General features: G+C 44.7%; 1 protein-coding gene across 2 annotated transcripts; it reads left to right on the top strand.

Moving 5' to 3' along the window:
• The first annotated feature begins 1,483 nt into the window (after nucleotides 1–1,483).
• On the top strand, nucleotides 1,484–9,715 carry LOC117869282 (tachykinin-4-like). 2 transcript variants are annotated; one of them, XM_034755992.1, is made up of 5 exons: nucleotides 1,484–1,535; nucleotides 3,206–3,268; nucleotides 5,366–5,465; nucleotides 7,515–7,568; nucleotides 9,261–9,715. In XM_034755992.1, exons 1-5 carry the CDS (start codon nucleotides 1,515–1,517, stop codon nucleotides 9,311–9,313), a joined length of 291 nt encoding a protein of 96 aa, XP_034611883.1. In that variant the 5' UTR covers nucleotides 1,484–1,514; the 3' UTR covers nucleotides 9,314–9,715. The 2 variants fall into 2 exon arrangements, with proteins under 2 accessions (XP_034611883.1, XP_034611882.1); XM_034755991.1 differs by lacking the exon at nucleotides 1,484–1,535 and having other exon boundaries at nucleotides 2,839–3,268.
• The last annotated feature ends 1,416 nt before the right edge of the window (nucleotides 9,716–11,131 follow it).

Consider the following 11,131-nt stretch of genomic DNA (forward strand, 5'->3'; position numbering starts at 1 on the left):
AATTCATTCAAGCATGTCCAAGTTCAAAGAGGCAAAATAATTGGCATTTGCCAGTTTGAGATTTGCTTTAAAAATCCTGGGTATGATTCTTAGTTACACTCTGGCAAAAAGTGGCCTTAAAGTGGGTGGAAGTTGCTCCTTGAGAATGCCCCCTCTACAGGGGGTTCTCTGACCAAGATAAACTTACTGTAAAGTTTCTAAATCCACCCTGCTCCCAGCCTCTGGGGTTGGGAACATATTGGGGTGTGGCTGGAATACTGCATGCTGTGACTATCCTCTGTTTCCCTGGGCCAATGGAGGCCATGGGAAGCAGGGAAGCAAGGCTGCTCTGACATACCCGGGGGGCCGAACAGGGCCCTGCATGGCTCCAGAATACAGGGAGCACAAACATGGCCTAAAGCCCTCTTTGCCCCCAAGTCCATCCCCATTGCTGCCCCAAACAGTATAAAAAAGCATTTCCTTTGATCAGTTTTGAATTTGCCACCTTTTAATTTAATCAAATGTCCTCTATTCTCCTGTTATGAGACAAAGAGAACAGAAGTTCCAGTCTACCTTCTCTAGACCATTCATTATTTTACATAATTTTATCAGGTCCCCTCTTATTCATCTCCTTTCTAAAAGGTAAATTATCCCCATTTTTTCACACTCTTCATGTGAGTTTTAACATGTCCCTCTGCCTGTGAGATTAAATATCTAATGCCGGGCGGAATCTGTGTTGCCTTTAATAGCTAATACATGCTAGAGGCTGCAATTTCAATATTAATAATACTTTGAACTTTTCTAGCATCTTTCATCTGAGGGCTTGTCTACATGGGAAAGTTTTACCAGTAATACTGGTATAATAATATTGGTATAGTTAAGCCAATATAACTCCCCATATGCACATTCTTATTACAGGGACTTTTTTTGGTTACGCTTAAACTGCTTTCCAAGTGACATGAGCTAAACTGAAAAAAGGCCCCCTTAGACCAGAATATAGATGCAGGGAGCACCACTGGTATAACTACACTGCTTTAAATTTGCCCCTTAGCTTATATTGGTAAAACTTGCTCATGTAGACAAGTCCTGAGAATCTCAAAGATCTTTGTAAGCAGTCATTAATTAAGCCTGTTTTTCAGATGGGCAAACTGAGGCACCATTAATTGTCTAAGGTTACACAGCAAAGCGGTGAATCGAACCCAGGAGTCCTGGCTTTCAGATCCCCAACTAGACAGGCTCTTTTCTGCAATAGAGGAGCTCTGCTAGAGTGTTTTATACAACAGGTCACCAAGTGAAGTTGTGAGGAAGAAGAAATTTTCATTGAATATCCATCTAATTTTTCCTAATCGAAACTTCATTTCAAAGTGTCATTATTTCAAATGAGGGTTTAAAAAAATCCCTCCTACACAGTGTAAGAAGTCACTCAAGGAGAATGCTGGGTAAAGGTCTAGCTTCTGCTGGCAAGGTATTTAGGGGCAGTGTCTATAAACAAAGCAGCAGTGGGAGTATACAGCTAGCAAGGCAGAAGGACTGTGATGAGATTCCTGAAAACTAGAGTAAGATGGAGACGTTTTTATGAAGTCCTTGTTCCATTAGTAACTGTCTGTTCTAGGGTTTAACTATGACAAGAAGCTCTCCGAGTGGGTGCACAGAATGTACAAGCTGAGTCAGACTCAGATGAATTGTAGAAGCTATTCAGTGGGTGAAAAGGTACTGTTGATGTCGTAGAGGGAACATGCACAGTTAAATAAACTGATCGGAAATACAGGATGAAAAGAGGTCCACCTCGTCCAGTTCCCTGCCTTCAGCAGTGGCCAGTGCCTGATGCTTCAGTGAAAGGTGAATCCTTTCCCCCAGCATACACACATTTGCCAGGCCAGATATGTAATGCTGTATATGGGGTGGATGAGTATTCCTTTTGGAGCCCTTTAGCAATCAGCTCCTGTCTGCTTGGTTACCCCTGTATCTGTGAGCAGCTTTGAAAAACCTTGTTGGGTTCTGGTTTTAGAGGTGGTATAGCTGGAAGATCAATACTGTGTTCAGGGCCGACGAGACGGGGGGGAAGCCGGTACAAATTACCGGGGCCCGGCTTCCCCCCCCTCGTTGGCCCTGTTTAGCCGGTCCGCCCTTGTTGGGGGGCCCGAACTTGCTCTTGGCAGCCCTGTGTGTTATGAGAGGGGGAGGAAATCACCGTCTGGAAACAATGTTTGACAGGCTTAATTGGATGCTTCTTTGAGAGTCAAATTGACTCTCTTAACACTGTGGCTGGTTGTGTCTTGTGATTTCAGAGCAGTGAGACCCAACATATCATTTCCCGGCTCAAAGGAGGGAGCTGTCCCTTCTGATGAGCATGAAATGGATGGCAGGAAGAGGGATAAAATGACACTTGGCAGTGGAAGATGAAGCCCTAAACTCCTGACTTCCTCAGGATCAGAGGATCTGCCATCCCCCCTGAGCAGAGCACCCACTGGAATAAGTGTGTGTTTTTGTGTGCAAAAGGAATGCTGCAAATATCAGGGAAAAGGAGAGCACCCATCGGGGAGAGAGAGAGAGAGAGTGTGTGTGTGTGTGAGAAAGAGAGAGAGAGAGGTCAGAAGCCTTTACAAAGGCATAAGGATATGGCTTTGCCATGCAGCACAGTCAACCTGCCTTGAGGTTTGAGTGATGGAGAGAGGGAATAAATGACAGGAGTACAGTGGAGCACAGAGCATCCCTCCCTCTCCTGTACAAAGCCCTCCTCCTCAGAGATTACCCTAGAATCACTGGGTACTTCTTTAGGTCATAAGAGTAGCTGCTCATTGATTGGACTGGGGAAGGTACATTCCTTTGAGAAATCTGGATAAATAGAGGCAGCAGAGCTCAGATTTGCAGACAGGTAAAAGGCGAATCTAGGACTTTGACAAGACAGAGGAAGAATAGAAAGAAACAGGCACTGAATTAGGGAATTGATGTCTTATGAAACTGATGTGCATACCTCTGTCTCTTACAGTGCAGCTATAAGACAGAAATAAACAAAAAAGAGGGAGGAAAAAACCCAAGATCTCACTTCTAAACTCCCTCAGCAGAACGTGAAAGAGCCCCAACCTTCTCACTGAGTTCTTTAAAACCCAACTATTTAAACATTTGCCAGTTTAGAGAGGATCTTTAGAGGTTTAGACGAGGATCTTTGTCAAGAGCTATGGAAAGCTTTAGAGTTTTTTTCCTGCTGATTTTTCTTTGTTCACAGATTTTCTGTTTTGAAGATGTGCCCAGTTTGGAGAAAGACCCTTGGACAGCCCCGTCTCTGAAGGTAAATGGCTTATTCTTCCTTTCTTTGTGGATTTTTGAAGGCTGGGAGGGTGTTTTGAAGCCATTTATGGCTTGGGGAATTTATTCTCTCAGTATCTTAGCAGTCTGATTTAACTTTATAGTCTCCTGCAAAGGAGGACCACTAAGAGCTAGTAGTGATGCTTTGAACTGATGTAGGACTTGACCTCTTCAAAGTCCTTTCCAAACAACAATACTCACAACACCCCAGGAAGGTGTGGTAGGTAGGGAGGTATTTATTATCTCCACTTTACAAATCGGAAAACTGAGACCTAGACAGGTAAAGTGACTTCGCCTCAAGTGTCTCTGGTTAAAAAGGAAACGTGTGTAACATATTTTTAAAGGAATGGTTTCTAAGAAGTGAAAAACATCCATCAGTAATCCCATTGGTGCTAGACACCACAGCAATGGGTACATTAGAAATAAGGTACTTTGAAGGGTTACTACATACGGTACGTTTCTAGACAGCGTATCTGCTTTGAAGTGCAGTTGCATACAGAAAAGGGGCTACGTTAAATATAGCACCTTCTTCAAATCCTGTCTGCTCAGTTCTCTATCACTAGTAAGCGTTAGCCAATGCAGCTAAGGGACAGGAAGCTAAAATATATTCTGCCCCATGTATCAGCAACTAAATTGTCATGCAAGCTTGCTCTGAGTATTGTAAACTTTTCTACTGGCAATGAAGGGGAAAAATAACAACTATACTTAGCTTGTAGGCAGTGCTTTTCATTTGTAGTTCTCAAAGCACTTTACAGAAGAAGGTAATGATATTCATCCCTACTTTACATGTGGGGAAACTGAGTCACAGAGCGAGGCCATGATGTGCCCCAGGTCATATAGCAAGTCAGTGGCAGAGCTGAGAACAGAATACAGGAATCCTGACTCTCAGTCTAATGACCTTGCCACTGGACCACACTATCGTCCCAGTATGGCTCGGCGTTTCAGATCTCATGGTGAGTTGGCAGGCCTGGTAGTCTGAAAACTCCTCTTATGATTTGTAAGCTATAAGCAAAGTTGACTGGGAAATTGCTGAAAGCAAAAGGTGGAACCCTTTAATGTCTTAATGATACATAGGAAGTGCCAGATTGGATCAGGTAAATTTGCTGTCCTGTCCCTGACAGTGGCCAGTATCAGCTACTTCAGAGGAAAATGCAAGAACCTACAGCAGGTAGTTATGGGATAACCTGTCCATCAGAAAATTTTCCTTCTGACTCCCAACCATTAGAGCTTGGCTCATGCCCTGAAGCAGGAAGGCTCAAGGATCTTCAAAAATTCTGTGATTTTTTAATTTGAAATATTCTTTTTACTAACAGCACGGTATATTAAACAGGAACTAACTCCTACCCTTGATAAGAGTTCCAGCCTTCCAGGACATGAGGTTAGAGTTAAAAAAACCCCTCACATTCATGACATATATTAACGCATCTGAGAATCTTTACATTATAAAGGGCAGAAATCACTTATAGGCTAGATCTCAGTAATAAGGAACAAAAGAAAAAGTGGAATTGTGAGTTTGTTTGAAACCAAACACTGAAACACACTCGTCCCCCCAGTGCACACACTGAGCCCGATTCTCTACTGCAATGGAGAACTGGGCCCACACGCACTGGGGTTTGTTTTACCTCGTCATTTGCAAAGTATATACAGCAAGGCTGCTGCTTTGCCTCCAGATGATTTACAAGAGCCATGATGAAAATCACTCGTTGCCATTGCATGTTGTATTATCATTAATGTTCAGAAGTGGTTAAAATGATCTGAGCTCTGAGTGGAAATTTCATAGCCTGGACTATCTAGCTACAGGGATTGGATCTCCTGGAGTCATTTAGTAGCACTATGGCAATTAATGTCAAGCTGTGTTATTGAAGTCCTATCAAATCTCTGTAGATATCAGTATCTGCCTGTGTAGGAAGCTAACGCAGTAGCATGACCAGTTTGGCGTCCTTTAACTACTTCACCCTCAATGCTCCAAGCTGCTGCTTGAAGGGAAGTTTTCGCTCCCAGACTCTCAGCTCTTTGGCCATTACTAACAGCGGGGATGGGATTTCAGCTTCTGTCCTTGACTCTCCCTTTTGCTTTCTAGGATGAGGGCTTGCAGAGCAGCTCCCTCCAGCGCTTTGCACAGCTGGTGAAAAGGGGGAAATTCCAGCAGTTCTATGGCCTGATGGGAAAACGGGCTAGTGGTAAGTTCAGTGCTTATCAGAAATTGAAACAGGCGTCCACCCTTGCTTAGTCCATCAGACCAATGCAAATTGTCACTGAATGCAAGGACCTAGTACTTTCCCTTGTTCAACAAGAGAACTGCTGGGCTTTTCTTTTGGTGAAGGGGAGGTCAGCTGCTTTCACACTGCAGCCCTAACGGTCTTCTATTTTCCCCTCACTTCTGTGATCCTTTGTGACAACCACTATCGTTCTGCCGGAAGAGATTTCATTCAGAATTTATCAGTGGCACCCTGATAATCAAAGGGTTGATATTTTCACAATAATACCACTTATCAGAGGAGCCAAAGGTTACCAACATTAGCCCCATTTTAGAGATGGGGAAACTGAGGCTCAGAGCGGCAAAGTGACTTGACTAAGGTTACAGAGTGAGTTAGTAGCAGACCTAGGAGCAGCACTTAGGTCACTCTTCTCCCAATCCCTTGCTCAAACCACTAGACCAAATGGCCTCTCTGAGGAACAAGCCCTCCCTTGGCTCAGAGTGCTTCCTACACAGCAAAACTAGTCCCTGCTGGTCTCCACTGCACAAGAATGAGACTAGATCCGAGCACCTGGCAACACAGTATTAATCCGCCGCCTCTTCCTCTCCTACATTAAATATCCACCCAAGAGGGAATCCCATTGCAATTATAGCGCATGACCTTGTACATCTCTCTAGAATGTGGGCAGCGTAATAAGCAAAATGCATATATGACGTTACACAGATCACTTGGGAGAGGTTCAGGGGAAAAGAACAAAGGTGTTCACACCCAACCTTCATTTCTCTCTTTGTTTTTAAAAAGGGGTGCCACATACTTCACCAGCGGGGCATAAGAGTGAGTGATTCTTTCCCCCTCATCTTTCTGTTTGTAAAGCCAGTAATATATGTTCACCCCTACCCACAGCCCAGAGAGGCAGACACAATAATTTTGCTTAGAGTCACCTGCCTCTGTGTCCCTAAAAATGATAAATGAGCTTTTTCCACCACCAAATCCTAATGGGAATCTAAGTGGTACCTTGATCTGGTGCTAAGGGGAGGAAAAATGTTACTAATGAGATTGCTGTAACATGCTGATGTGCTCCAATCTGTATGAAAGGAGAGAGAAGAACAAAAACCATCTTGAAACATACTCATGCTGCTTACCCCACCCCCCAAAGGCAGATAAATACCATTCCTATTTTACAGCTACAGAAACTAAGGCAGGCGGTGAAGTGACTTGTCCATGGCCACTGGAGGAGTCAGTGGGATTAGGAGTTGGGTGGCCCTGGGTCTCAGTCTCACACTCACACCCTCAGAATACACCTCTCTTTCAAAACAATGAGGGGCAGGAGAAAGCTTCAATCCTCCATCCTGCCATCAAAGGATTCTTATTTGGACAGGTCAACACTCAACACCTAGTTCCGGGCTTTCCTGGGGTCAGGTCGATCCAGACAGACTAACTTTGTCCGAGCTTTTTTTTTTTCTTCCTAGCTTTAAACCACAAAAAACTTTTGAACCAAAGTCCTTCTTAGGAACAATACTGTCCTCCTCGCTCAGCTCCAGAGTAGCTCCGGGCCAGAAGCAGAGGAAGAGACACAAGGCTCCTCACACTTCTAGAGTATGGCCGTTTGGGAATGGACAGTGGCTCACAGTAATATAACAGGGGAATCGGTGACTAAACCAGAGTAAGGGCTTGTCTACACCCTGTCTGGGTATTGCTTTAGCTAATATCTGTTTGAAATCCATGTAGTTAAAGCTGTACAACCCTCCCTTAGTGTGGATGCAATACTGCCAGTATAAAGAGGCCTTATATCAGTAAACTGCAGCCAAACTGTGGGTTTTACTGCCTGAAACTATTTTGGTAGAAAAATAGTTTTACTGGTACGAAAACTATGTGTAAACCAGGCCTAAAGGAGGCCGAAATGACCAATTATCATGTCCCCTGTAGACATGCTATCGGTATGGGTCCCCATCTACTTTTCCTGCCTGTAATAGGCTGCGTTTAACTTTTATATGTCTCCTTGCCAACCTCTGCATCTCTTTGCCGTACTAGGGCACCAAGGAGCGACGTTCATAGGACTCATGGGACGAAGATCCTCCAGTGGAGGTGGGTGAGCTCCCATGTCTGATGCTCCTTAGATCAGTCTCTCCCCCCGTCAGTTATCCTGACAGGGAGCTCTCAGCTCATTATTCACCTGTCCTCCTCCTCCGCCCACTTATTTATAGCTGCTGGAGTTTGCAAGAACTTTGCTTGATGCAGACAGACCCTCATTGGTTCAAGTCTCTCTGGTGGCATTTGTGCGGGTACAGTTGTGTCTTAGTCATGCAGCACAGGGTTTTTATTACGCCCCCCAATCCCTTTCACAAAGGAACTGCCCTCTTGGCAATTTACCATCATATATACTGCACGCTATTCCAGCTCCAACTCTTGAGTGAGAAGAAGCTGGTATTAACTAATTGGGAATCTCCAACTTTCCTACCAAAATTAGTTTGAGCACAATTTAAAAAGAAAGATACTGATTCCCAAATATTGGGGTGCGAGGATAGGGCATTTCCCACCTTTAAGTCCACACGAGAGTGCAGCCTAAAAGCTAGGAATAACTACTGCACATGATAGCATGACTTTATCCCCTCCGTGCAAAGTTATTCCAAGTTGGCGTTTTTCTCTTCCATAGAATATTTTGTAGCTGCAGTTTATATGATTTTGAAGGAAGCTAAAACTTGCTGGAACACAGGTCTCTTCTTACACCCGCCCCCACTTGCATATATTTTCTGCTCCAGAATTATTATTTGTATTAGGGTAGCACCTAGAGGCCCCACTCAAGATCGGGGCCCCAGTGTGCTAGGTTCTGTGCAGACACATAGGCTAGGTCTATACTACCCGCCTGAATCGGCAGGTAGAAATCGACCTCTCGGGGATCGATTTATCGCGTCCCGTTGGGACGCGACAATCGATCCCCGAATCGGCGCTCTAACTCCACCAGCGGAGGTGGTAGTAAGCGCCGTCGACAAAAAGCCGCAGAAGTCAATTTTGCCGCCGTCCTCACAACGGGGTAAGTCGGCTGCAATACGTCGAATTCAGCTACGCTATTCACGTAGCTGAATTTGCGTATCTTAAATCGACTCCCCCCGGTAGTGTAGATGTACCCTTAGTAAGAAACAGTCCTTGACCCGAAGCGCTTACATTTTCAACAGACAAGATCAACAAGGGGTGGGAGAAATGATCCCCAGTTTGCAGATGAGAAACTGAGCCCCAGAGAGATTGAGTGACTTGCCCAAGGTCACACAGGAAGTCCGCAGCAGAGCCAAGAAACAAAATCTGGGTTCAGGAGTCCCAGCCTTGTGCCTTAACCACAAGGCTACCCTCCTATCAGGCCTGAAGGTCTTCTCCACTGCAGAAATTGGATCTCAGACCTGGCCCATATTAAAAAGTTAGGTGGACCCAGCTACGTGAAAAATCCACCCCCCTGGGCGACATAGTTAAGTCAACCTAACACCTGGTGTAGACAGCACTAGGTTGACAGAAGTTAGGTTGACTTAACTATGTCGCCCAGGGGGGTGGATTTTTCACGTAGCTGGATGAATACAGGCTCTGGATACTGGCTCTGAGGGAGGTGGATTACTTACACCAATGGGAGAACCCCTCACATTGGCACCGGCAGCATCTACATACACTGAAGTGCAGCTGCAGTGCTACAACTGTGCTGCTGTGCATTTCAAGTGTAGACAAGCCCTCGCTACTATAGAAACCAATCCAAATAGACGTCCCTCATGCAGATATTTTTCTCTCCTCCTACAGAGTCAACACAGGACTGGGACAACAGCCAGCCACTTCCTGCATGGGAGCCATAGCATGACCCTCCATCAGTGACCAACATCGGCTCCTTTCCTTCACAAGCACTAGACTACGATAGCTATGTCATCTGCTCGTCCATTCACACCCCATGAACGGAGTAACACAGTGCTTTTCTAGTACCAGATAAGCACTTTAGGATCTTTTCTTTTACCATTGTCTCCTTTGGTCAAACTGCTATGATATATAAATGTATTGCTGTTGCTGGGACGAGTTGGCGCTTTCTTTACGATGAGCAGGGCACAGGGTTAGTACATCCCGTCCTTACTCCTGTAGCCGGGACAGATACACACTTTGGTTTCCTTATTGCATTATTTCTGCCGAGGTGATAAAGCCTGAAATGTAAGTTCTTAAAAATCAAAAGAGGAAGGAAATGCTTATCTAGTATCTTTTCTTCAGTATTTAAAGTTAATAACCTGACTGCAGGGAGCTATTGGGGACATAAAAGTTGTGTAACTAAAGTACACAATGTATATGGCAAGAAAGCTTTATTTTCTCTCCTTCATCTCCCATTTCAATTCATTATGGAATAAGCACCGATTGTGGGGCAAGCACAAAAAAATAGTACCTGAAAAGCTTTCAGTCACCTCGTTGTGGGCGGGAACGGAGATATTTTTTGTTCTGTATTTGTACACAGAACAATTGCTCAGCAGTGTTATAATGAGGTGCATCGCTCTGGTAGGTTAGGCCATAGTACTCCGTAGTCTAAGGTAGAGTGTAATTAGGAGGCTACTGCATTCGGTAAACTTTCAGCCATTAAGAGTATGAAGAATTTTCCAGTAATCACTAGCAGCCTCAGCTCAAAGAGATTACAGTGTGTCTCAGCACCATCTTCCTCTCAAGAGATACATACAGCTGCTGGTTGAGAGAGACGCTCCCCTCTACATCCCCACAAATACAGCGCGATCCTCACAGAAACCTTGAGCATCACATTAATATTTCCTCTGGTCCCGGTAGTCTAATAAATGGGGCAGTGATGTCCTGGTACAGCTACCAAGCTCAATGGTTCTCTGCCAAATTCTCCACGATAGTCGTTTTCTATGGCAAGAGTATCAGACTTCACCGGGGTGAGACATTCCCTTATTTCTAATCTCCAACCCTTCCACTCTAGGAGAAGGGTGGGGGAATGATGCCAGCAGAGCTATTTGGCAATGTACTCATCAAGGTTTCATATATTCTCCTTGCTGATCAAAGGCTCTTCCTCTTCGTGGAGGAACAGAAGCAGATGGCAACACAGGGTAGGTGCACAGATGCTCATCCCAACCAGAGTGTAAGAGAGGAGAGCAGAAAAAAGGGAAACCCAGGGTGATTTGCTTCCCACAGTGAATCTCTGGAGAGAGATGGAACCACAGCAGTTTGATTAGCTTCCAATTTAAATCAGACATTGTAGCAAAGGCTCAAAATCTTTGAGGTCTGCCTTGAACTTCAAACTTTTGATCTTCAAAAGACAGAGACGTAGCTCTTCAAAATACTCCTGGGGGGGAAGAAATAGGTCTCGTTTCAAAGAGTTTAAGGCCAGAAGGGACTATTAGATCACCCAATCTTACCTCTATAGCACAGCCCATTAATTATCAGCCAGATACCCCTATATTAAGCCCGAAGACGTCCATTAGACTAAAGCATTTCAGTCCTCAGGAGACTAAACTGTGTGCCACGGGCAGAGAACAGGAAACTAAAAGGTGCCATGGTCATGGAAGAACAGCTTGGGTAAACGACGAGGAAGCTCCTCCCTTCTTACAGCAACTTTGGGTGGCCCCTACAGTCAGCTTGGTATGAAGTATGGATGTTGGAGGTACAGTCTTAGGGCTACTATACCT

This window comes from Trachemys scripta, chromosome 23 (genome assembly GCF_013100865.1).
Source record: "Trachemys scripta elegans isolate TJP31775 chromosome 23, CAS_Tse_1.0, whole genome shotgun sequence".
Lineage (NCBI taxonomy): Eukaryota > Metazoa > Chordata > Testudines > Emydidae > Trachemys > Trachemys scripta.